Source organism: Salvia splendens, chromosome 17 (assembly GCF_004379255.2).
Source record: "Salvia splendens isolate huo1 chromosome 17, SspV2, whole genome shotgun sequence".
NCBI lineage: Eukaryota > Viridiplantae > Streptophyta > Magnoliopsida > Lamiales > Lamiaceae > Salvia > Salvia splendens.
Window position 1 is genome coordinate 1,681,732 of NC_056048.1, and position 27,905 is coordinate 1,709,636.

General features: G+C 37.9%; 3 protein-coding genes across 3 annotated transcripts; all 3 read right to left on the minus strand.

The window, feature by feature from the left end:
• Nucleotides 1-9,643: 9,643 nt before the first annotated feature.
• Nucleotides 9,644-11,446, minus strand: LOC121773521 (berberine bridge enzyme-like 18). The gene has a single exon (XM_042170399.1). It carries the CDS (start codon nucleotides 11,358-11,360, stop codon nucleotides 9,762-9,764), a length of 1,599 nt encoding a protein of 532 aa, XP_042026333.1. The 5' UTR covers nucleotides 11,361-11,446; the 3' UTR covers nucleotides 9,644-9,761.
• Nucleotides 11,447-13,281: 1,835 nt separating this feature from the next.
• Nucleotides 13,282-15,535, minus strand: LOC121773479 (berberine bridge enzyme-like 8). Its single transcript, XM_042170349.1, has 2 exons — nucleotides 14,755-15,535; nucleotides 13,282-14,312 (listed from the first exon to the last, which is right to left on the minus strand). Exons 1-2 carry the CDS (start codon nucleotides 15,457-15,459, stop codon nucleotides 13,434-13,436), a joined length of 1,584 nt encoding a protein of 527 aa, XP_042026283.1. The 5' UTR covers nucleotides 15,460-15,535; the 3' UTR covers nucleotides 13,282-13,433.
• A 4,209-nt stretch (nucleotides 15,536-19,744) lies between these two features.
• Nucleotides 19,745-22,875, minus strand: LOC121773759 (tetrahydrocannabinolic acid synthase-like). The gene is made up of 2 exons (XM_042170679.1): nucleotides 21,601-22,875; nucleotides 19,745-20,315 (listed from the first exon to the last, which is right to left on the minus strand). The coding sequence occupies exons 1-2, from the start codon at nucleotides 22,870-22,872 to the stop codon at nucleotides 19,980-19,982; spliced, it is 1,608 nt and encodes a 535-aa protein (XP_042026613.1). The 5' UTR covers nucleotides 22,873-22,875; the 3' UTR covers nucleotides 19,745-19,979.
• Between the last annotated feature and the right edge of the window lie 5,030 nt (nucleotides 22,876-27,905).

The window sequence follows — 27,905 nt, forward strand, 5'->3', positions numbered from 1 at the left end:
ACGATTGTTCTTTGCCTTGGAGACAAGGTGTTACGAGAAATTGCGAGAGAGAAGACGGCTGCAGGTATAATGGCTAAACTAGAGGACTTGTATCTTACAAAATCGCTTGCAAATCGTTTAATTATGAAGCAGCGGTTATATTCTTATAAATTCTTGGAGGGAAAGGGAGTGTTGGAACAGTTGGAGGATTTCAATAAGGCCATCGACGATCTAGAGAATATAGACGTATCGATTGGCGATGAGGATAAAGCGATTCTGTTATTGAATGCGCTTCCATCCAATTATGATCAATTGCGCGACGCAATCTTGTACGGACGTGAGAGGACGGTGACTTTTCTGGAGGTGCAAACTGCCTTGAGATCGAAGGAGTTGCAGAATGTAGAGATGAAGTCAGGGGATCCGGCCTCTGAGAGTTTGAACGTGAAGAAGTTCAAAGGGAAGAAACCCCAACCGTACAAGAGGCCAACTGATAATCCCAAAATTGTCCAGAATGAGCAAAAGGAGACAAGGTCCTGCCATTGGTGCAAGAAGCCGGGCCACCTCAAGAAAGACTGCTATGGATGGATTAAAAAGAAGCAGCAAGAAGGTGGGGGAAGAGTTGTTAACTCAATCGAGGAGATTGAGGAAGATGAGCTGCCAGTTGCCCTAAATGTGACAGATAAAAGAGCTAGTGGTTCTTGGATTATGGACTCGGGTTGTAGCTTCCATATGAGCCATAATTTGTCTTGGTTTGAGGATCTAAAGGAGAGCACAGGATCTGTGCTACTGGGTAATAATCAAGTCTGCTCAGTCAAGGGGATTGGTGCTATAAGGCTCAAGACTGAAGATGGCGGTAGTATCTTGCTTAACTCAGTCAGGTATATTCCAGAAATAAAGAGAAACCTAATTTCTTTGGGGTCTCTGGAGAAAAAAGGGTGCAGGTTTGTCTCTAAAAATGGTGAGATGTGCATCAGTAAAGCTGGAAAATTACTGATGAGAGCTACGAGGAATGGGAGTTTATACTACATGACAGCAGAGGTTCTGAATGGGAGCAGTTGTGAGGCCTTTGCTCTCATTACAGAAAACCTGAAAACTTGGCACTCCAGGCTTGGACATCCAGCTTTGGGAACTGTTAAAGAATTGATCAAAAGGGGGCTTGTGAGGTGTGATGGAGATGATGGTCAGACAGTACAATGTGAGGAATGCATTTTAGGAAAGGCCAAGAAGATGAGTTTTCCTAAAGCCATTCACACATCTACAAGGCCACTTGACTATGCTCATAGTGATCTATGGGGGCCAGCTCAAACCAAATCCATTGGAGGTGGGAGATATTACATGAGTTTGATTGATGACTATTCCAAGAAGATATGGTTGTATGTGCTAAAAGAAAAGTCAGATGCCTTCACAAGATTCAAACAGTGGTGTGCTGAAGTTGAGGCTGAAAAGAAGACAAGTCTTGGCTGCTTAAGAACAGACAATGGTCTGGAATATCTTTCAAAGGAATTTGATGTTTTTTGCAAAATGAGGGGGGTCAAGAGACATAGAACGGTTCCCTTAAATCCACAGCAAAATGGTGTAGCTGAAAGAGCAAACCGCACTATTTTGGAGAGAACAAGATGTATGTTAATAGCTGCTGGACTAGGGAGGCGATTCTGGGCAGAGGCAGCCACTACAGCTGTGTTCTTGATGAATAAATGTCCTACCTCAAGCTTGAATGGAGACATACCTGATAACAAATGGTTTGGCAGACAATGTGGGTATGAGGATCTGAGAATATTTGGGTGTAGAGCGTTTGCACATATTAAGCAAGGAAAGCTCGAGCCTAGGGCCATAAAGTGCATCATGTTGGGGTATCAACCTGGGGTAAAGGGGTACAGACTTTGGTGCACTGAGCCTGGAAATGGAAGGATAGTTATCTCCAGAGATGTGGTGTTTTGGGAGCATGATCTACCATTCAAGAAGGAGCAAAATGAAAGTGCTTCTGACAGGATTGCAGGAGCCATAGAGTATGAGGATGCTGTTGTTGAGGTGGAGAATCAGAGTGCAACAGATGATAAAACTGATGCATCATCATCTCAGCACCTCCAAGACACTGGTGTGGGGAATGACTGGAAACTGACTCGAGATAGAGTAAGAAGAGTTGTGAAGCCCTCAACAAGGTATTCAGATGCAGAATACCTGTACTTTTGTCTGATGGCTGCAGAAGAGGTTGAATATTCTGAGCCTAGTGACTATGAGGAGGCAGCCTGTAGCAATGATTGGGAAGAGTGGATGAAAGCCATGATTGATGAAATTGATTCATTACTAAAGAATGGAACTTGGGTATTAGTCAAAAGGCCAGATGGGAGGAGAGTAGTGAGTTGCAAATGGATTTTCAAAAGAAAGATTGAAGGTGCACATGGTGAAAAACTGAGGTATAAAGCTAGGTTGGTTGCGAGGGGTTTTACTCAGGAACATGGGATCGATTATGATGAGGTTTTTTCACCTGTAGTTAAGCACACTTCAATAAGGATTCTGCTGGCCATAGTAGCAAGAAGTGATTGGGAATTGGAGCAACTAGATGTGAAAACAGCCTTCTTACATGGTGAATTGAAGGAGACTATCTACATGGCTCAACCCAAGGGTTTTGTGAAACCTGGAGATGAAGATAAGGTTTGCCTATTGAAGAAGAGTATATATGGCTTGAAACAGGCTAGCCGGCAATGGCATATAAAATTCAGTCAACACATGGTTAAGAGTGGTTTTCTGAGATCACTTTATGATGATTGTGTTTACATCAAAAGTGTAGGTGGAGCCTCTGTGGCTTACTTGCTGTTATACGTTGATGATATGTTGTTGGCTGGGATCAATACAGAGGAGGTCCAGAAAGTTAAGCATAATCTCAGTGAAGTCTTTGAGATGAAAGATCTGGGGCCGGCTAGAAGAATCCTAGGAATGTCCATAGAAAGGAATAGAGGCAGCAAGCAGATATATCTGACTCAGTCTGATTATGTACTGAGATTACTGAGAAAGTTCAAGATGGACAATGCTAGAGGAGTGGCAGTGCCAATGGGTCATCAATACAAGCTGACAGCAGAACAGGGGCCAAGGAGTGATGATGAAGTAAGGGAGTTGCAGAATATACCGTATGCAAATATTATTGGCAGCATAATGTATGCCATGATATGCACACGCCCTGATGTAGCTCAAGCCATATCAGTCACAAGCAGGTACATGAGCAACTATGGAAGAGAACATTGGTCCGCACTAAAGTGGCTAATGAGATATCTGAAGGGAGCCAGTAGTTGTGGGATTTTATTTGATGGAGGAAGTCAGTGCAAATGAGATGCTCTAATAGGGTGGAGTGACTCTGATTTTGCGGGAAACTTGGACACAAGGAGATCCCAATCAGGTTATCTATTCACTTTATATGGCTCGGTGATAAGCTGGAAGAGCAGCCTCCAATCAGTAGTTGCTTTGTCAACAACGGAGGCCGAGTTCATGGCATTGACATCCGCAGTAAAGGAGGGTTTGTGGCTGAAAGGAATATTGAGGGATTTTGGTGTGATTCAAGAAACAGTGAGCATAGGGTGTGACAATAATAGTGCACTTTGCTTATCCAAGCACCAAGTGTATCATGAACGGAGTAAACACATTGACGTGCGTTTACATTTTATTCGGGAAAGAATTGAAGATGGAGAAGTAAAGGTCTTCAAGGTTGATACGGCTGAGAATCCGGCCGACATGTTAACTAAGCCGATTCCAAAGGCGAAGTTAGAGCTGTGTATGGAGTTGGTGAACCTCAGGAGTAAGTTAGATGTGAAGCAGCCGAATCATCAAGGTGGAGATTGTAAGATTGATGATGAATCGCTGCATCAGGAAGGTGAAACAAAGCAGAAAGCTGAAACTCTTCAGCAGCCGTCCGATTGCGCACAATAGAGGAAATTAAATCATGGCCGTTCGATTCATTTCGACCGTTGGAGAACTGTAGCTTTAAATAGTCAGTTGATGAGTTTGTTGTAGTTAGTTCAACTCATTTTGTAATTCTCTCTCGATTCTTCAATAAAGTTTTCTCTCAAGTTCTCACGCACGATTCAGTCCAAACACACGCACAAATCAGCTCATAAAGCTAACATAAGTAAAAGCTGTCCACCAGCTCATATTTTAGATAAGATTACAGCTACTCAAAAATAGCATTATTGACACAGAACAATTATTACAATTTACAAGCATCAATCCAACCACCAAATGCAGTAAAGCAATCACATACCAAATCAAAATGTTTGTTATGTTTGTGACATATAGTGCAACGTCGGAATGCTTTGTTAGTTCTTGAAGAAATTCTCGGGATCAATCACATTCTTAATCCAGACAAGAAGATCGAAATTTTTCTTGAAATATCTCTTACCCCCAACGGTGGCTTGTTCATAACTTGTCTCACCAAAAACGTTGTTAACTCCGAGATCAAGATCTCTGTAGTTGACATACGCTGCCCTCGGATTCCTCGAAACATAGGAAGTCAAGTATTTGTCAACCCTCCGATACACTTTATATACTTGTCCGAATCTCTGTTCTCGTCTTTTCTCCAGAAAGCCACCTGCAGCAAATTATACAAGTTACCAGTCCTATGGGGAAAAGGAATGGCGGAGTCTGAGATCTCTGCCATTCTTCCACCAAAGGGATTCATCTCGAATTCCGCAAACTCGCCTTCCTCTTCAAAGAAATGTCTCCACAAGCATTCAAGCCCGGATTCCAGAACAGGTTGATGCACGTAATTTGATTTCCCTTTGAAGGGTCTTCTTGTGGCGGGATCGGTTCGGTTGAGCAAAACTTCTAGCGGAGTGTCGACAGACAAACTACTTATAAACACCATTGCTTGTATCCAACTCATTTCCGTGCATTCTTATCTCACTAACCCTAACTCGGGCAACTTCTCTTTCATCAACGGTAGCAATCTGTCGATCCGGCCAAGAAACAACGAGTAAAAAGAAGCATCGATCGTCAACTCCTCACTCGATTGAGTCGAGTTTGTTGTGGACAAAATGATCCCGATGAACAAATCTTTGTCTGACTTCAGAGGCTACAGATTGCCAGCGGTGAATGATCTGAGTCGCGTTCTGTTCCAGCGTTCAGCTCACTCTGAAAACAGTGACAATTTCTGGAACATCCACCAGTTGTACCTTCCAAGACGTAATCATGCCAAAACTGGCGCCTCCGCCGCCTGTGATCGCCCAGAACAGATCCTCGCCCATTGATTTTCTGTCCAGGATTCTGCCGTTAGCGTTGACTATTATGGCATCAACCAAGTGATCGGCTGCGACGCCATGTTTTCTTAACATGGCGCCGTAGCCTCCGCCGCCGAAGTGCCCGCCGATGCCAATGGTAGGGCAAATGCCAACGGGAAAGCCCAGAACCGGGCTTTTCGGGGCAATTGCATAATACAAAGAGCCGACGGTTGCGCCAACTCCAACCCAGGCGGTCTTGCGCTCGACATCAACCGTTACTTCACTAAAATTGATCAAATCAATGACGACGAACGGGACTTGGGACTGATAAGACAGAACCTCGAAGTCATGGCCGCCGCTTCGAGTTCTCGTCTGCACGCCGCTGCGTTTGGCGCAGAGGATTATAGGCAGGATTTGTGATTCGTGTTGAGGAGTGATGATTGCGAATGGTTTTGAGGTTGAATTTGTGTCAAATCTTGGATTTTGGATGGTTGTTTGTAAGATGGATGAATATGAAGAGTTGATTGGAGTGAAGATGATGTTGGAAATGAATTTTTTGGAGAGGCATTTAAGGAAGTTATGAGCAGAAGATGATGCTTGTGAGCAAGAAATTATGGCAAAGAAATCAAAATGAGAGATAAAGTGGTTGAAGGTTTCATGATTGTGTGATTATCTGTTTGTGGAAACTAATTTCTTGCATGTTTGATTTATAGAATTAATAGTCACTAGTTCGAGTTTAGAAATTAAACCAAAGTAACAAGGAACCTCATTTTAATACAATATATCAATAATTGCATGCATGAACTAGATGATTAGATAAACAAATACCAAAATATAAGGTTGGCAACCTATTATATATCATATCTATCCCATTCGTTTCATGAGTTTTGCACATAATTTTGGACTCATAATTGATACTCCCTCTGTCCCACTTGCCTCCGTCCCACTCCAAGTGAACTATTTCTGATCCGGCACGAAATTTTATGCAATATTGTTTTGTGAGTTAAATGAATATAGAATAAAATATAAGGATTGATGTTTCTATTTAAAAAAATGTGTCATTGAAAGTGAGATATCTAAAAAAACTGTATCGCGGAGTGAGACTTTGTTACGGACGTCCTCCGTAACGTGACCGGCTATCTATCTTCTCGGACGGATAGGGTGATCAATCCTTCGACAAGCTCGAAGGAAGGCTCACGGATTTGCTGATTCACAGACGTTCTCCGATCAGCAGCAAATAGGGAACAATAATTATACTTGATACTCAAGACAAGTTTAGGAAAAATATTATATTGATTGAATTTTTAAAGTGATAACAATAACTCCTATTTATAATGCTACTAACTTAATGAACAAGAAACAAATATCTAAACAAATATGTAAAAGATATGGTAAATCAAATATGCAACTAAATAATTGGGATATGGATGATCGTATCAACTCCCCCACGGTTGAAATCCACCTTGTCCTCAAGGTGAGAACCATGAACCATTGACGAGAGTTGAAAGCGAAAGCTTTTGCGAGGCGTCTCCTCCTGGATCAAACACATATCGAACAACTGAATATCTCCCTTTATCACCTTTGTCAAAAATCAACAAAGGAGACCCGATTTTTCCGGAAAAATTCCTTGCCAAATCGTAAAGCTTGTTCACGCCTCCAAGAATGTTCGAATCCAACACGTCATTGCGCGGAGGGATCAACCTTGCATCGGTATCGAGCGATGTTGATCGATGATTCATACTTGTAACATCACTGATACTCAAATCCACATAGACACCAACAATTATGCACAAACCGGTGTAAGCATTATCTCCTTTCTTGCCCCAACAATTCTCAACAATAGATTTGGATTGCACTTGAACAACAGGGAATGAAGCGATGACCTTCGGCACAATCAATTCTTCACTTCGGTCATTCACGCATTGCGTCGTGCTGCTCGGCTGCGTCGTGCTGCTCGGCTCCGGAAGCGCTGCGTCGTGCTGCTCGGCTGTTGTCGCCTCCAGCTCGGCATGCTCCAGCTCGGCATGCTCCAGCTCGGCATGCTCCAGCTCGGCATGATCCAGCTCGGCATGCTGCTCTGCTGTTGCGTCTGGTGTCGGGGGTCTCGTATCAACCCCCCCTCCGTTAAAAATCGCCTTGTCCACAAGGCGAACCTCCGGGAACTGCCTACCAATCGCCTCCATCGGCTCCCACGTTGGCGTGGGGCCATACAACAGTTCTGGTTCTGGTACTGGCTGTGGCGGTGGTTCCGGCAGCGGAGGAGCGCGAATCTCTCCCACACGACAACCGGATGTACGGGAGGGCGGATCCCAGCAAGATCGGCGACGCCTCGATCCGGAATAGAAGTCCACATAGTGTTGTTGTTCGGACTCTTCCATCCCCAGGTATCGATCCCGCGGCCTGTCCCAGCACGTGCGGTGGCAAGGCTCGGGGCGATCGCGGTACGGCGCCCGATGAACGTTCTGCTGCTGAAGACAGTCGTCGCGCCAATGTAATGCGCGGGCAGCGCCTCGTCGACGACGGATATCCCCACCACGGTCTCGTCGTCCGTGGATGAAAGGCTGGTGGACATCGTCGTCTGCCGCCCAAGCGTCGCGCGGGGAGTGATACCCTTCGTCATCAGGTTCGTCCGAGAAATAGGGGGGATCAGGTTCGGGAACGCGTTGCGCTTCCAACTTCTCCAGCCTGAGTTCCATTCTGTCAAATCGCGCCAAGATCTTCTCCAACCCGGTGGAGAAAATCGCGGCTGTTCCTGCCACATCGTGTGGCGCCTCGGCGGCAGCCTGGAAATTGCGGCGCGGATATCGCGGCTGGTCGTCGCCGCTGGCGCTAGAAGGAGGGGGCTGATATTGGTGGTAAGTAGCCATAACTAATACGGGAAAAAATGATGTTGGAGTGGAGGGTTCGGTGGTATTTTTTTTTTTTTTTTTTTTTTTTATGGAGGATGAGTACGGGATGAAAGCACCAGTTGTTACGGACGTCCTCCGTAACGTGACCGGCTATCTATCTTCTCGGACGGATAGGGTGATCAATCCTTCGACAAGCTCGAAGGAAGGCTCACGGATTTGCTGATTCACAGACGTTCTCCGATCAGCAGCAAATAGGGAACAATAATTATACTTGATACTCAAGACAAGTTTAGGGAAAATATTATATTGATTGAATTTTTAAAGTGATAACAATAACTCCTATTTATAATGCTACTAACTTAATGAACAAGAAACAAATATCTAAACAAATATGTAAAAGATATGGTAAATCAAATATGCAACTAAATAATTGGGATATGGATGATCGTATCAGACTTACATCTCTGATTAGTTTACTGTATTTTAGTTGTGAAAGTTGTTCCCACCTTCGACGTAAGTATAATTTATAAGTATTTCTTGTTTTTTTCCCCTAACCTTAATTTAGAGCGTGGTAGTATTGCCAAACTTTTTCATCATGGGATCGACATTTGACTTGTATTCATCCACAAAAATAATTTTTTAAATCTATATGGGTTAATCACAAAAATTAATGTCTATTTATTTTTTAGATGTTTTTCTTTCTAATAAGAATATGGGTCTTACTTTCTAATAATAATATTTCAATTATTTTTTATTATGTTATTAATACATTATTAATTTTGCATTAAAACTCGTGTCTTTTATTACCAAGAATATTTTTTATAAACAGAGGAAGTAATATTTTGGGAAGTAGAAATTTGAAACTTTCTTAACAAGGACTTGTGCTGTTGTGCACATAACACACGTACAAAACCTTTCTTTCATATCCCAATCCAGGAGATCTTGTAACATTTTTAAAATTATTTTGTTATTTGGATTGGTTGAGATGGTATTCTCAATAACCAGTACATTATTTATACATATTTTTAAACAAATTTGTGCCAATCTAAATATTTTTTTAATATGTGATGTGCGAGTAGATAATATAAACATAGATAACTTCTAAAATAAACATAAATTAAAATAGATATACTACGCAAATTGAGTTGTCAAAACAATGGATAATAATTTATTTATTGCGAGTTGGCGTACCTGCCATTTCTAGTTGCTACGCATACAAATTAAAAAAATAAATGCTGAAAATATTTTATATTCTAATTGGTTATATGAACCCTAATTTATAGAATGGGCTTAAATTAATGGGAATAAAGCTATAGCAAGCAGAATAAAAGTAGATTGGTCAGTATAAAATGACAAAATTGACCTCGGAACATCAATTTCATTATATGATAATCCTTCCATCCCAAAAATATAGCTCACTTTTGACATTTTTGGGCTTTTAAAACTAGTTCATTCTTATGTGCATAAACTTTTCTTTCTAATAAGATGAGCCTCAATCTAAAGTTAAATTTTTTATAATTGTATGATAGTTTAACTATTTAATTAGATCCACCTATGATTTATCATCGTGGGCGGGCCTAAATTAGCTCGAAGTGAGTGGGCTTGAACGAGTGAGTGGGCGGGCCTATGATTTACATGAAATAATTATTACAAGCATTTTTTCAAACATCAAAATGTAGCAAAGCAAATCAACATACACAAATCAAGATGTATGTTTTGTTTACAACAATTAGTGCAACGACGGAATACTCTGTTCGTTCCTGAAGAAATTCTCAGGATCAATCACACTCTTAATCCGAACAAGACGATCAAAATTATTCTTGAAATATCTTTTACCCCAAACGCTAGCTTGCTCATAACTCGTCTCGCCAACAACACTGTTCACTCCAAGGTCAAGATCTCTGTAGTTGAAATACGCTGCCCTCGGATTCCTCGAAACATAAGGAGTCAAGTATTTCTCAACCCTTCGATTCCACTTTATATACCTGTCCGAATCTCCATTCTCGTCTTCTCTCCAGAAAACCACCTGTAACAACTTGTACAGGTTCCCCGCCCTATGGGGAAACGGAATGGCGGATTCTGAGATCTCTGCCATTCTTCCACCGTAAGGATTCAACGCGAACGCTGCATTCGCGCCTTCCTCTTCGAAGAAACGCCTCCACAAGCCTTCGAGCCCGGATTCAGGAATTGGTTGTTGCACGTAGTTCGATTTCCCCTTGAAGGGAATTCTTGTAGCGGGATCGGTTCGGTTGAGTAAAACCTCCGGCGGTGTTTCGATGGGCAAACCGCTTATAAACACCATTGCTTGTATCCAGCTCACTTCCGTGCAGTCTTCTCTCGTTAGCCCTAACTCCGGGAACTTCTCCTTCATCAACGGAAGCAGTCTGTCGATCCGACCGAGAAACAACGAGGCAAAATTAGCTACAACAGTCAATTTCGTGCCGGATTGAGTTGAGTTTGCAGTTAATAACGAGACTCCGATGAACAAATCTTTGTCTAGCTCAGGAGCCACGTGTTGCCAGCGGTGAACGATCTGAGTCACGTTCTGTTCCAAAGTTCTGCCGACTCCAAAAACAGTGACTGTTTTTGGAACATCCACCAGTTGTACCTTCCAGGCAGTAATCACGCCGAAGCTGGCCCCACCGCCGCCTTTGATTGCCCAAAACAGATCCTCGCCCATTGACTTTCTGTCCAGGATTCTGCCGTTGGCGTTGACTATTCTGGCGTCGACCACATGATCGGCAGCGAGGCCATGTTTCCGCATCATTGCGCCGTAGCCTCCGCCGCTGAAGTGCCCACCGATGCCGACGGTGGGACAAGTGCCAGCTGGAAAGCCCAGGACGGGGCTTTTCGCTGCGATCGAGTAATATAAAGAACCGATGGTTGCGCCAGATCCGACCCAGGCAGTCTTGCGGTCAACGTCAACCAAAACGTCACTGAAATTGATCAAATCAATTATGACAAACGGGACTTCGGATTGATAGGACAGGCCCTCGAAGTCATGACCGCCGCTTCGGGTTCTGGTCTGGACGCCGCTGCGTTTGGCGCAGAGGATTAGTGGCGGGATCTGGGATTCGTGTTCGGGAGTGATGATTGCGAGCGGTTTTGAGGTTGAATTTGTGTCAAATCTTGGATTTTGGATGGTTATTTTTAAGATGGATGTGTATGAAGAGTTGATTGGAGTGTAGATGTTGTTGGAAATGGAAGAGTAGTTGTTGAATTTTTGGGACAGGCATTGAAGAAAATTGTTGGCACAACATGATGTTTGTGAGCAAGAAATGGTGGCAAGAAGAACCAAAATGAAAGAGAGAGTGGTTGAAGGTTTCATGATTGAGTTGTTGTGTCTGTGTAGAAACTAGTTTATTCCATGTTCGATTTATAGAATTTATAATCAACTCGTGTTTACCGAATCCATAGTTTGTGTTTTCAAAATGAGGAAAAATGTGTAACTAGGAACCAAAATAATTGTACTATATGGACGACTTAATACTATTTATGTCGGCTCAAATTTCAAAATATGTAAAGGAATATGAGTAAAACGTTGGGTGGCCATGTGCAATACGTTTATATACTCTATGGGAATGTTCGGTTTGCAAGATTGTTTCCCGGGATTAATTATGTAGTGTGTTTGGTCTATGAGATTCAATCTCACAGCTCAATTCGGGATTAATAATCATGAAATAATTAGTCATAGGTAATCCCATATGACTAAAATAATCTTACAACTCAATACATATGTTGGTATTATCTTATGTAGGAAACTGAACACCACGTCCAATATCAATAGTCTTGGCAATGATGACATGAGATTAAACTCCACACTAGTAAAGAAGGAGATATATAGAAGAAAAAATAGTTTTAGTACTGTTAGTGGATAATGGATCAAACATCATCAGTCACAAAATCTTATTAAAAATAGAAAAACTAATTTTTATAGACGAACTAAAAGGAAAAAAATATCAATTGAGTAATATATGGTCTATTTACCATATTTATTTTTTAAGTAAAAATGTATAACCAAATTACAACACCAAATAAAGTGTGATTGTGTGAAATATACGAATCATATGGAATTGAACCCAAAACCTCTCCTAATGAAAGTCTGCGTGATTTAAGTAGCTTGTTGCACTAACCTTTACGCATAAGGTGAACACAAATTATGATTAACTAAGATAATCCATTACTAAAATATAGATAGTCTTCTTCTATACCAGTTCCTTTGTTTGAAAATTGGGATATACTAGATTTAAACTATTGTGTATCCAAATCAATGAAATCTGTCATAATTTTTATAAATTATTTTGCTATTGGGGGTAGTTGAGATTGTATTGTCAAGAACCAATATATTATTTATACACATTTACAAGGAAAGTTTGTTTAAATACTTTTTGAATCTATGAAGGGTACGTAGGTAGATAATTCAAACATAGATAACATAAAAATAAAAATAAAAAGATAAGCATTGGTCAAAGCTAAAATTAAAATATGATGATGCAAATTGAGTTGATAAGATGGATAATAATTTATTTATTGCGATTTGGCGTACACACATACCATTGTAACTTGTTATGTATTTAAAATTTATTAACTAAATATTTAAAAAACTAAATGCTAAAAATTAATTTAAATTCTTATGTGTATATTGAACTCTAAATTTATTAAATGCAAAAGAAACACATGAAATCGAAATCAAATAATAATAAAAATAAAATTTAAAAAGCGACAAAAAGAGTGGGCCGAAAAGCAAGGGAAATTGGGCTTCAATTAATGGGCCTTCGAGTATTATTAAGCTCAATTTGAAGGACATAGGTAATTTTAATTTTTTTTAAGAAATATCTAGTTTTTAAATTGTAATATGAGCTTATGCTTACACGGGATGAGTGTATAATCTATAGATGAACACATTTTGGGTATCTTACTATTCATGGGAAGCTTCCTCCAATTAATAGTAGTATATGGTTAGTTTTTGTTTTATTTTTGTGTTCTCATCACTTTCTTATCTATTTTTCAAATTTATTCTTAACTTAGTTTTGGATAAATTTGGGAAATGAAGTGGTGGAGTTCTTAACTTATGTATCTATTCTAGGACTGATGCCAACCTAGAAATTTTCACTATAATTTTCTAATGCAATTTACAATAAGAGAGAACACCTCTATATATAAGAAACATAGAGATCCTAATACTAATAACACCAGGATACATATCTCAAAAGAAATACAGCATATCCTAAAAAATAAATCATTAAATATAGTAGGAAACATATTAGGCTTTATTTAACTTTCCAGGCTCTATAAGCCCACCACCTTATTATCTTATTAAAACAATCTAAATACATGAAAAATAAATTATTACAAGTACTTATCCAAATAGTAAATGCAGCAAAGCAAACCACACACAAACTTAGTGCAACGTCGGAATGCTCTGTTCGTTCTTGAAAAAATTATCAGGATCAACAACACTCTTAATCTGAACAAGACGATCGAAATTATCCTTGTAATATCTTTTACCCCAAATGCTAGCTTGTTCGTAACTCGTCTTACCCTCAACATTATTAACACCGAGGTCAAGATCTCTGTAGTTGAAATACGCTGCCCTCGGATTCCTCGAAACATAAGGAGTCAAGTATCTATTAACCCTCCGGCTCCACTTTATAAACTTCTCCGAATCTCTGTTCTCGCCGTCCCTCCAGAAATTCACCTGCAATATCTTGAACAGGTTTCCGGCCCTGTGGGGAAACGGAATGGCGGATTCTGAGATCTCCGCCATTCTTCCACCATAAGAATTCATTGCAAACGCAGCAAACCGGCCTTCCGGTTCGAAGAAATGCCTCCACAAGCCCTCAAGCCCGGATTCAGGAATGGGTTTTTGAACATAGTCCGATTTCCCTTTGAAGGGTCTTCTTGTGCTGGCATAGGTTCGGTTGAGCAAAACTTCCGTTGGAGTTTCGACAGGCAAACCGCTTATAAACACGGTTGCCTTTATCCAGCTCACTTCCGCGCAGTCTTCTCTGACTAACCCTAACTCCGGAAACTTTTCTTTCATCAACGGGAGCAATTTGTCGATACGACCAAAAAACAAGGAGAAAAAATTGGCGTTGATCGTCAATTTGTTGGTGGATTGAGTGGAGTTTACGGTGGTTAGAGTGATTCCAATGAATAAATCTTTGTCTAGGTGAGGAGCCACGTATTGCCAGCGGTGAATGATTTGAGTTGCATTCTGTTCCAACGTTCTGCTTACTCTGAAAACAGTTACAGTTTCAGGAACATCCACTAGCTCTACCTGTTGGAATGAAGAAAATATGTGTGATTGAAGGAAATAACTAATGCACAATTAGAGCCAATTGAAGAAAGGTAGAAATCAATTTAGATCAATCAAAAGATAATCTGAGTTATAAATAAATTATTTATATTCCTTTGTTAATGTAGAATAGAATTTTGTAAAGAGTTTGATGTGTTAAGGTTGATTAACAAGAGCATAATAGAATATACTCCTTCCGTCCCCCGTAGATGACTTATTTTCCTTTTTAATTTAGCACATCCAAGATTATTAATTACTCAAAATAGAAACTTTTATCTCTACTTTATTCTCTCCATCTCACACACAAAATAAAATTGCATAAAATCCCGTGCTGCCAAAAGAAGGGGTTATCTTCTTTGGGACGGAAGGAGTAGTATTTTGATTCTTTCAGTCTTTTATTCTCTTCATTATATTATCTGAGTACCTTCCAAGCAGTAATCACACCGAAACTGGCCCCACCGCCGCCTCTGATTGCCCAGAACAGATCCTCACCCATTGACCTTTTATCTAGGATTCTGCCGTTAACGTCGACTATTCTAGCATCAACCACGTGATCAGCCGCGATACCATATTTTCTCATCATTACGCCGTAGCCTCCGCCGGTGATGTGCCCTCCGATGCCAACGGTAGGGCAAATCCCGGCCGGAAAGCCCAGAACCGGGCTTTTCTGTGCGATGGCATAGTAGAAAGCACCGAGCGTCGCGCCAACGCCTACCCAAGCGGTCTTGTGCTCGACATCAACCGTCACTTCATTAAAATTGATCAAATCAATGATCACAAACGGGAGTTGGGATAGATAAGATAGCCCCTCGAAGTCATGGCCACCACTTCGGGTTCTCGTATGCACGCCGCTGCGTTTGGCACAGAGGATTATAGGCGGGATCTGTGATTCGTGTTGGGGAGTGATGATTGCGAAGGGTTTTGAGGTTGAATTTGTGTCAAATCTTGGATTTTGGAGGGTTATTTGTAAGATGGAGGAATATGAAGAGTTGGTTGGGGTGTAGATGATGTTGGAAATGAATTTTTTGGACAGGCATTGGAGAAAATTGTTAGAAGGAGATGATGCTTGTGAGCAAGAAATGAAGGCTAAAGAAATCAAAATGAGAGATAAAGTGGTTGAAGGTTTCATGTTTGTGTGATTATCTGTTTGTGGAAACTAGTGTCTTCTATGTTAGATTTTATAGAATTTGTCATCAAATCTAATTGACTGAATATATAGGTCGTGGCGTCGTGTTTTTAAACTGATAAAAAAAATGTAACAAGGAACCTCAATAATTGATTAGATCAAAGACTTGGTACTATTTAGCTCCCTTCTTTTGTTTGCGTTTACGTCTTTCTTTTTGACCGTCTGGATTTTAATAATTTTATAAATGTGAAAGAATATGTAGTATGATACTTTTATATACTCTCCCTTTTATCATTATCAGTAAATGAGACAAGATAGAGAAAAATTAATAATTGGAGTAATTGAATGGTAGTGCTCCAAATCGGACGTTGTTTTACAAAAATATAAAAAATAGTTAGAGTAAAGATAAAGTAAAGTAAGTAAGATAATAATGTACATACGACACTCTTCTATATTATTCTCTTTCTTACTTTACTTTCTCTCCAATTTAACTATTTATTATCAACTTCGCAAAATAACGGCCAAAGAGAGAGATTAATATTATTCGACTTGTAGTGGGACAGAGATATATAGTATCTCTTTAGAGTATAAACTTACCAAAAATAGAAAAGACTAAATTTTATAGACTAATCAGAATCGAGAAACATGACCATTAATCTGTGGATTAAGGGATTAATATTAGTTTAACAATGAAATCAGAGTTGAATGAGTTGATGGAATATATGGTATACTTCGTAATGAACTGAGCAACAGTTCATATTGTGGATGTGGGGGATATATTTTGTTAAAGGATAAAAATGGTTCTGTAATTCGCCCGTGACTCAACTTTCTAGGGCAATAATCATCGAACATCCGATTTACCCTGTCGGAGGAAAAGTGTTTTACCAAATCACTACACCTAATAAAGTGGATAACTGCACCAATGTGGAATATAATTGAACCCAAAACCTATTATTATTATTATTAAATAAGTTGCTTGGTGAATCAACTTTGCTATTTAAAGGTAGGGACATGTCGGAGGAAAAGTGTTTTACCAAATCACTACACCTAATAAAGTGGATAACTGCACCAATGTGGAATATAATTGAACCCAAAACCTATTATTATTATTATTAAATAAGTTGCTTGGTGAATCAACTTTGCTATTTAAAGGTAGGGACATGTCGGAGGAAAAGTGTTTTACCAAATCACTACACCTAATAAAGTGGATAACTGCACCAATGTGGAATATAATTGAACCCAAAACCTATTATTATTATTATTAAATAAGTTGCTTGGTGAATCAACTTTGCTATTTAAAGGTAGGGACATTTTATACGACGTGCGTGCTTTAATTAACTTGTTGCACTAATGATACTATATAAAGTGAAATCAAATTATGATTCACTAAGATAATGCATTTCTAAATTATTGAAAGTCTTTCTTCTATCCACGCACGTTTCTTTGAAAAATTTGTTCCTATCAGATTCAAACTATTATGTGTCCCAATCCATGAGATCTCATAGAATTATTAAATTACTTGTTATTGGGGTTAGTTGAGATAGTATTCTCAACAACAACCAATATACTCACTCCGTCCCAAGATAAGCAAGTCATATTTCTTTTAAGAATGTCCCACTATAAGTAAGTCATTTCCCTTTTGACAAAAAATTCTCTCTTCATTCCTCTACTTTTCTCTCTCTCATACTTTACTCTCTTCACTTTAACTATTTAAATATCAATTCATTAAATCCCGTGCCTAAAAGAAGAGCTTCGCTTATCTTTGGACTGAAGGAATATTATTTAAATTTTCAACACATTTCCAGGAAAAGTTTGATTAAATTGAATCGGATGGGTGTGTTACGTGTGTAGATAATTCAAAAGTAGATAACTTTTAAAATAAAGGATAAGAATTGGTCAAAGATAAAATATAAAATGATTACGCAAAATTGACTTGTCGTACACGCAGACCATCGTTTGTTAGTTGTTATGTATTTAAATATAATTGACAAGTTTGAAAATTAAATTAATGCTGAAAATAATTTTAAATTCTTATGGCTATAATGAACCCTAATTTTGTAAAATGGAATAGAAACACAAGAAATCGAAATCAAATAAAAAATGTAAAGAAGACGCAAAAAAGGGTGGGCCGAAGAGCAAGAGCAAGTGGGCTTCAATTATGAGCATTGGAGTATTATTGAGTACGTTTAAAAAGGCAATTATCATTTATTACTCGATTTGAAGGACTTATATATATTTAATTTTTTAAATAAATATATTAAAGCAATTTAACAAGCTTGTAGTTTTAGAATTCTTACTTAGTAACTTAGATACAAGAGAATATAGTATATCAAATTGTTCGCATAAAATCGGATGTAAAATTTATAGGAGTAGAACATTTTTTTTGGATTGTACTATTCATAGGAAGCTTTCAATGAATAAACCAAGGTTAATATCAAACGATGAAATGCTTTTTTGTTGACAAAACGCTTTCCATACATCAAACAAATTTGTGGTTCGAATTATTACGAAAATAAATAGGAAATTATTAATGATCCACTAATAAAAATACAATATCATCTATAATTACAGCATTGTTTGCTTTATTCAGCTAACTATCGAGATTTCGAATCCAGGTTAGATATGTACTTCTCCGAATCTTGATCTTCGTCTCCGCGCCAGCACACCATCATCAGCGTTACTGTTAAGGGAGTTTCCCTTAACAAGCGCGGCGAGTTTCGTTCGGCGGTGGAGATAAATTTCCGGTGGCCAACAGGCTCGGCGGACGATGGCGGAGTTTCTGTGCGCGGGAGTTGCTCCCGTCGGGCAGATAACTCGGCGGCTGATAGAATACTCCGGGGTCCAATTAGGACGGCGGAGGGAATCCAAAATTAGGATTGGAAAACACACGCTATCTTTGGTGGGGAAAATATTTCATTAATTGATTGAATGAATAAAAAGACAACAATCTATCCTATTCATAATAATAGAACTACTACCCTAACTTAACTTATCGAACAAGATAACAATATATGGAAAGATACGGTGAATTAAAAGATACTAAATAATTGAGATTTCCTAGGGTACGGGGATCGTATCAGTTACGTACAAATTGCCACCTCTATGTGGAAAAGGAATGACGGGGTCAGAAATCTCCGCCATTCTTCCTTGTAATTATGAGGCCAATGTGCAAAATCATTGCTAAGTCGCGGAACAATGTATTGCCATTTGTGAACTAGTTGAGTCGTATTTTGTTCCAATGTTTTGTTGACTGTGAAAACAGTGACAGTTTCTGGAACATCCACGTGGAATGTGATAAGAATCTCATATTTTGAATGGAAAATTGCAAGATGGATGTATAAGAAGAGTTCATTGGGGTGTAAACATTGTTGGAAATTGAATAGTAGTTTTTGAATTATTTGGAGAGGCATTCAACAAATTTGTCAGCAGATGCTGCTGCTGATGTGGATGAAATTAAAGCAAGAAGAGTTGAAGCAAGAGTGAAAATGGTTGCATTCATATAATGAAATGAGATGGGATGGAATGAACAATTAAAGAGGGCTAATACAAAGTTATAATAAATCAAGTTGAGCAAAACACATTGACAAGTCCTTAATTATATTTTCAGTTTTTGTTTCATTATTTTCAAAAATAAATTTTGAAACAATAACCTGAGGATGTGTTTTTCCATCAAATTTTGTGTTTAAAGTTGCTTGACAAGTCATCCATGTGGACATAGTTTAATAGCCATGTGAAGATAACTAAATGATTTTTGAATCACTTAAACCAAGTTGTCAACTCCAAACAATAATTAATAAAAGAAACTAGATAAGTGTTAGTAAATGTGATTTTGATTCAACATACTCTTTAATTAGTAGTGCGATCAACGCGAAATTATAATATTTATTACATAAATGCTCCATATGCATAGTGATATTATTAATTAGTATATATGTTATTATATTCTGACATATATTAATGGCGAAAATAAACTAATTTGTAATAAACAAATGATTTCATGTTCAAAGTTCAACTAGTTAGTTCAGATTATATTGTCAAGAACCAATATGTTAATACACATTTTCAAGCAAGTTTGTGTCTAATTAATTAATTTTTTAATCTGGAATCTGTGATGCGCGTGTTGATAATTAAAACATAGATAACTTCTAAAACAAAATAATAATAATAATCATAATCATAATAATAATAATAATTGATAAAAGATATAAAAAAACATTAACTAATATATACTCCATAAAAATAAACATTAACTAATCATATTTTTATAATCATATTAGACTTTCGGATTAAAATTTCATCAATTCATAATGTTTAGGACATGAATCTATCAAATATATTGTACAGGATAAAAGTTGTGGTCATGCTTAAGTACAATCATGTAAAATCACTTCCACAAACAAGCCACCTTGTTTCAAACAAATTGACTTAAAATAATTATTACATTCATATTTTCCACTATCAAGCACAATCAAAAGAAGATGTTTGATTTTATTTACCGCATGAAGAAATCTGCAGACGAAATATTATGTGACGGAAACACAATCCAATCTCAATGCGAGTGAAACGGACGGAATGCTCTGTTCGTTTCTGAAGAAATTCTCGAGATCAACCACAGTTTTCACCCTAACAAGACGATCGAAATTGTCCTTAAAATATCTCTTCCCCCAAACGCTGGCTTGCTCGTAGCTCGTCTTTCCTCGAACGTTGTTGACTCCGAGGTCGAGATCTCTGGCGTTGAGATATGCTTCCCTCGGATTCTTCGACACGTAAGGAGTCAAGTAACCCTCGAGCTTTCTGCTAAAGCTTATGTACTTTCCCGAATCTTCATTCTGCTTTTCGTCCCAAGTCACCATCTGGATGTAGGGATGTCAATCGGGCCAACCCGTTCGGGTTCGGGCCAACCCGTTCGGGTTGTCGGGCCATTCGGGTACGGGCTATTCGGGTTATGATTTTTTCGGGTTATAAAAGTTCGACCCTAACCCTAACCCTTCGGGTTTCGGGCTAACCCACCGGGTTATTCGGGCCAATGCGTATTTTTAATTCTTTTAATATTTTCAAAAAATAATACATATTTTAAATTTTCTTTATTTATATACATATTTTTAATTAATCATTCAACAATGAAATACATATTTTTAATTTTCTTTAATATTTTTAAAAAAGATTAAGTTATTTAAATTTAAATAACTTATTCATTACATAATTATTTACAAAATATCTATCAATAGTATGTTTATGTTTATGTATTTAAAATATAAATCAACACTTTGTTTCAAAATTCAAACATAAATCAATTCGTAGAAAATTAAACAAAATTTTCATAACGTGAGAGGTGCATCGTAGATGTAACAAAAATATTTTGAATTGTTAAAGAGTGAATTATCAAGATGCTAGCTAACTGGAGTAACTCTAAGTTTTCTTGAATTATGATTGGTCAAATTTAATTTATTCCAGCTGTAAATATGTCAAATAATAATTTATCTTTGTTTTAAGAATCATCAAAGTACGCATAATTCAATGACGAAGCGGCGTCAAAACACTTTGCACTATTATATTGGAAATATACTAAAAGAAAGCTTTTATATACGAGTATTTATGAATCCATGAACCACATGGTGATTTTTTCGTGATCTTATATAGTGGGTTGGCGTATTTGGATTTTGCATGGTTTTAGAAGGTTGTCTTGGATGATTTTGATTATATTTCTATATTTTGGTATGTTTACATGTTTGTTGAGAAATGATAGAAAATTTATTAGAAAATGTACACAAAATATGTGGATGTGCAGCAGCCTTATTTGAGTCAATGTTTCTCGCAATTTTGAAGTCTGATAAACCTCTAATACATATCATTCTCTTCGTCTTTGAAAGAGCTTCGCGTGGATATATTGCACGCCTCAATCGGAGCTTTGTAGAGAAAGTTATGACCGTTACAAAAACTGCTCGTTGTGCAGAAGCCTTCAACCCGACGGGCCGACCCGTAACCCGAACGGGTCAGCCCGCCTAACCCGACAACCCGAACGGGTCAGCCCGAATGGCCCGATTTTAAATTCGGGCTGCGAAATTACAACCCTAATCCTGTATTTTTATCGGGTTATTCGGGCCGGCCCGCGGGTTCGGGTTACATTGACATCCCTATCTGGATGACTTCGTACAAGTTTCCCGCCCTGTGCGGGAAAGGAATGGCGGAGTCACAAATCTCCGCCATTCTTCCACCATAAGGAACCATCTCGACACGAGCTTGCCCGGCTTCCAACTCGACCAAATGTCTCCAGACGCCTTCGATTCCAGACACAGGAATCGGCTCTTGCACGTAATCCAACTTGGCCTTGAAGTATCCTTTAAAAGGATTGCTTCTGCTTAGAAGAACTCGTGGCGATGTTTCAATGGGAAAACGAGCAGCTATATACACCACGGATTGGATCCAGCTCATTTCTGTGCAGTCTTCTCTCACTAACCCTAACTCGGGGAAACTGTTTTTCATGATCAAGAGCAATCTGTCGATCCCGCCGAGAAACATAGAGGAAAACCACACCTCAATGGTGGAATTTTGCCTCGAAGCATCGACCGCGATGAGCAGATCTTTGTCGAGGTTAGGAGCAACGTGTTGCCAGCGGTGGACCAGTTGAGTCGCATTCTGTTCCAACATTTTGCTGATTCTGAAAACAGTGACGGTTTCTGGAACATCCACCAGTTGGACTTTCCAGGCAGTGATCACGCCGAAACTGGCACCTCCGCCGCCTCTAATGGCCCAGAAAAGATCCTCGCCCATTGACTTTCTGTCAAGGATTCTGCCGCTGACGTCGACTATTCTCGCGTCGACGACATTATCTGCGGCGAGGCCGTATTTTCTCAGCATTAGGCCGACACCGCCTCCGCTGAAGTGCCCGCCAAGGCCAATGGTTGGGCAGTTTCCGCCGGGAAACCCTAGAACCGGGCTTTTCTCGAAAATCCGGTAGTATAAGGAACCGATGGTTGCACCGGGTCCAACCCACGCGGTTTTCTCCTCAGCATTGACTTTGATTTCGCTAAAATTGATCAAATCGATGATCACGAACGGGACCTGTGATACATAAGATAGTCCCTCGAAGTCATGGCCGCCGCTTCGGGTTCGGATTTGTATGTTAGTCCTTTTGGCACAATATATGATCGGCGGGATCTGAGATTCGTGTTTTGGGGTTATGATCACTTGCGGTTTTGAAGTCGAATCTGAGGGGAAAAATCTCAGATTCTGGATGGAAGTTTCCAAGATAGATGAATAAGAAGAGTTGATTGGGGTGTAAACATTGTTGGAAATGGAAGAGTAGTTTTTGAATTGTTTGGACTGGCATTCAAGAAATTTGCCAGTAGATGATGCTGATGTGCATGAAATTAAAGCAAGAAGAACTGAAGCAAGAAAGAAAATGTTTGTCTTCATACTTGAGAGATAATGGAATGGAATGGAATGGAATGGAATGGAAAGTGAACATTTAAATAGTACTATCACAAAGTTTGAATAGTCAACTTTTATGTTTAAACAATAGAGGATCCATTTGAGATAAAAAAAAATCATTAGCACGGGACGGACGAAAAACTCTATTAAATTCAATTGTTTCACCATTCACTAACCTCATGGTGCACCAGTTCCGCTCTAACCCTTCGTCGTACATGTTAGGAAATAATAACATAAATAATCGCTGATAAAATCAAAGATACACTTTGATTACCTAGTCCACTATGACAGTAGTCTAGGGTAATGTTAAGCCACGGATTCACTATATAATTTCTTTGTTACTATTACAACTATAGAGAATATATGCTTCTTATAGGCAAAAAATAATGAACCATAATCCTAATAATAATCGGAATCGAGTTTGATCGTCGTGACATAGATTAATAATTCACTTTGCTTTTAGATTCATAATCCAATCGCACTATCAATTGTCAGTGACAGCCGCCTTATTGGTTATTGCACCACCGACCGACAACCTCTTAGTTTTTTGTGCCTGATGAGAGACACATGTGTCATCCCATGCATCATGTGTTGATAATTTTCAACTCCGACAATAATGAATACAGTAAATAGAGAACATGGGCCCAATGCGTAATTTCGGCAACACAGTCTTCATAAGTTACAATTTTTTATTTTATTTTCATTGTACCATTTCATTGGCATTAAATATGACATGTGGATAGTGTGATATTGAAAAATATACATATCATTATTCTAAATTACATTATTGATACAAATTAAATCATGCGTTGATAATTTTCAACTCCGACAATAATGAATACAATAAATAGAGAACATGGACCCAATGCGTAATTTCGGCAACACAGTCTTCATAAGTTACAATTTTTTATTTTATTTTCATTGTATCATTTCATTGGCATTACATATGACATGTGGATAGTGTGATATTGAAAAATATACATATCATTATTCTAAATTACATTATTGATACATATTAAATCAATTAGTTAGCAAGACACTCTTTATTTTTATAAGCAAATGAATTTAATTTTAGCTAGCAAGACAATATTATTAATCTTATAGGTCATGGGTTAAAGTCATCAAAAGGCCAAGAAAAAAAGGAAAGAAAACCCAACTAGAGATGCTAAACTAAAAAACTCTCAAAAATATATTAAGTATATTGTATATTTTGCACTCCCTCCGTGTCCCATAGAAACGATTGAATTTTCTTTTTCGTTCGTCCCATAAAAATAGTCCATACTTATTTATAGAAATCTTTTCTCCTTTTACTTTACTAATAATTTATAGTCTCACCCCCCACTACATTATTTCATCTAATTTTTCTTTTTTCTATTACTTTATTACATGCACATTAAAATTAATGTTATCCTGAAATGACCGATTTCGGATGTAGTAATACTATTTCTGAGATTTCAACTGTCCCATTCTATTTAATTGGTAGTAACATATTTCTTCATTCAAACTTAATCATATCACTTTATATTCATGATTCAACGCTTGCGTTCACATTTTTTTATGTGTACTTTCATTCACGTTATTAGTACCTACTGATCATAAAATATTGTGCAAAAAATGTCTAAATTTCAACATTTATAGTCTTATAGACGACCTATTGTATCCATCTTCTTCTAAGTCTATATTTGAAGCAAATATGTAGCTTGTAAAGAGAGATATACATAATCAAATTTCAGAGAAGGTCGTCAAATGTGGACTTAAAACTTTAATTAACTTAGTACTCCCTCCGTCCCAAAGTAGATGACCATTTCCTTGGATGGTACGAGACTTTTTGCAATTTTATTTATGTGTTAAATAGAGAGAATAAAGTAATAGAGATCGAATAAATTAGAAATACAAATGTTTCTATATTAGTAACGAGTCATCTTAGTTGAGACACACAAAAGAGAAAAATGGGTCAATCTTCGGTGGGACTGAGGGAGTAGTATTTATGGGTTTAAACAGAAAAATAACTATCATGATGTAGAATTAACCCATTAACTTTTACCAATTTCATATAAGGTGATACAAGACAATGCTTTTATATACACAAGTTGGAAATATCCTTCAATCCGCAGCCGCCGCCACAACTCCGGCTGCCTTAGTGGAAAATATATGCATGAGGTATTGAGCTTTGGATCAATATTTATAGTATTAAATAATTTTTCAGGAGGCAATATTATATTTTTGCTTGACCTTATTTTCTTATTTCTTACCCTAATAAAACAGAGACAAAAAAGAGATAATCATTATAGATGGGGCAAATTGCCAAAAAAAGTCAAGAAGTTTAGTAAAATTCTAATCAATCTTACAGTCTAAAAATAAGGCAATTAAAAGGTGATCAATTTGGTAATGAAACAATTTATTAATTTCTCTTTTCCAATAAATATGACATGTTTTCATTTTTGAATCGTTTCATTAAAAGTGACTTATTCTACTAAAACCAGTGTATTCCCAATGGTGAACTTCATAGATTTACAATAACAATTCTTAATATATGTCCAAAAGTAATGATACATAGGAAATGTAAAGTATGTTACTATAACAACATATATACTCTAAGACAAAACAAAATGTAATATCAAATTAGATTAAGCAAATCAAACTAACAAGCAGATTTGTATTGAGTAGCACAATAGAGTGAATCACACAAATCAAACTAACAATGGCAGAATGCTCTGTTCGTTCCTGAAGAAATTATCGGGATCAACAACAGTTTTCACCCGAATCAGCCGATCAAAATTGCCTTTGAAATTTTTTATTTCCATTAAATTTGTTGTGTAGAAAATTCATCCGGAAATATAATATATGATAGTCGAAGGACTGATTTGCAATTTTTGAAACTACTTGAAAAAAATTATTAAAAATCAGTTAAGAAACGAAGAGACACAATGCTTCGTGAAAACACGCAATGTTTCGTTTCAAACCTCTTCTTATAGATCTTTTTCGGTTCAAAGTGGAATCGCAGAATCAACATACGAAACTTCTAAACCTGAATTGTATCCGATCAAATATTGGCAGAACCACCAAATTGATTTGATCTGAAAGTGTTATTCACGCCTTTCAGAATATCCAGTTGTTCACAATTCAGTAAATCTCCCTAACAAAGATCAAATCAATTTTTCTGAAGATGTCGAACAAGGAAACGACGAAGGAAGCAACGAAAAGTTTCGCAAAGTTGGACAAGTTTGCTGGCCAGGATTTCAGACGCTGGCAAAAGAAGATGCATTTCATGTTGACGAATCTGAAGGTCGTGTATGTTCTGAGTACTCCCATGCCCGAGGCTGTTGAGAATGAAACTCTGGAACAAACAATGAGGCGGATGAAGTGGGAGAACGACGACTACATATGTCGTGGTCACATCTTAAACGGTATGTCTGATTCCCTATTTGATGTGTATCAAAACGTAGAGTCTGCTAAAGAGTTGTGGGATTCCCTCGAAGCCAAATATATGGCAGAAGATGCATCTAGCAAGAAATTTCTTGTTGGGAACTTTATTAACTATAAAATGGTGGATTCGAGGCCTGTCATGGAACATTACAACGAATTGTTGAGGATATTAGGATAGTTTTTCCAGTATGATATGAAAATGGATGAATCCATTTCTGTTTCTAGTATTATCGATAAACTGCCATCCTCCTGGAAGGATTTTAAAAATAATCTGAAACATAAGAAGGAGGAGTTGAATCAGGTTGAACTTGGAAGTGACTTCCAAATCGAACAGTCCATACGTGATATGGAAAAAGGCTCTGTCAGTAATGGTAAAACAATGGTTGGTTCTTCTGTGAACATGGTGGAAGAGGGTGAATCCTCCAAGACTGGTAAAGAGAAACGAACATTTCAAGGGAAACGAAAGTTTCAAGGAAACAACAGTAAGGCTGGGAATAAGAAGCCTAAACTGATGTGCTGGAAGTGTGGTAAATCCGGGCACTTCAAGAGGGATTGTAAGTCTGGAAACGGTGGAGGTAAAGGAAAGAACGAGGCTGATACAAGTGGATCCAAGGATCATGGAAAACAATCAGGTTCGTTTTATGTACCTAATGATCATTCTGTTGAGAATTATTATGCATCAATAATCTCTGAAGCACTCTATGTGCAGGATGATGATCTTTCATGGTGGGTTGATTCGGGTGCAACATGTCATGTGTGCAAGGATCGTCAATGGTTCAAGGATTTCAAACCAATTGAAGATGGATCTTCATTGAAGATGGACAATGTTGCAACTGAACCAATCAAAGGAATATGAACTGTTAGCCTAGTATTTACTTCTGGAAACTCTTTAGTTTTAAAAAATGTTGTGTATGTACCTGGTATTCGTAAAAACTTAATTTCTGGTATTGTTTTAAATAATTGTGGCTATAAACAAGTTTTAGAAAGTGACAAATACATTCTGTCAAGACATGGTACTTTTATTGGATTCGGTTATGTATGTAGTATGTTTAAGTTGAATCTAGATGTTTCTTTTGTTAATAATTCTGTTTGCATGACTTCTACTAGTTCTAGTAATCAAGTTAGTAAATCGGAATTTAGGACATGTGCATTACAAGAGATTGAAAGATATGTCGAAAATGAGTTTAATACCAGCTTTTGATTTGAATGTTGAAAGGTGTAAAACTTGCATGTTAACTAAAATTACCCGACAACCTTTCAATAAAATTATCAGTAAAGATACTAAGGTATTAGAACTTATACACAGTGATTTGTGTGATTTTCATTCGACTCCATCACTTGGTAATAAAAAGTATGTAGTTACTTTTATTGATGATGCTACAAGATATTGCCATATCTATATGTGCCATTCAAAAGATGAAGCTCATGATAAATTTAAAATCTTCAAAGAAGGTGTAGAGCTCCATTATGGTGTGAAGATTAAAGTTCTTCGCACTGATAGGGGAGGTGAGTATTATGATCCAGTATATTTCGAGTCTACTGGAATAGTACATCGGACCACTGCTTCATATACACCACAACAAAATGGTGTA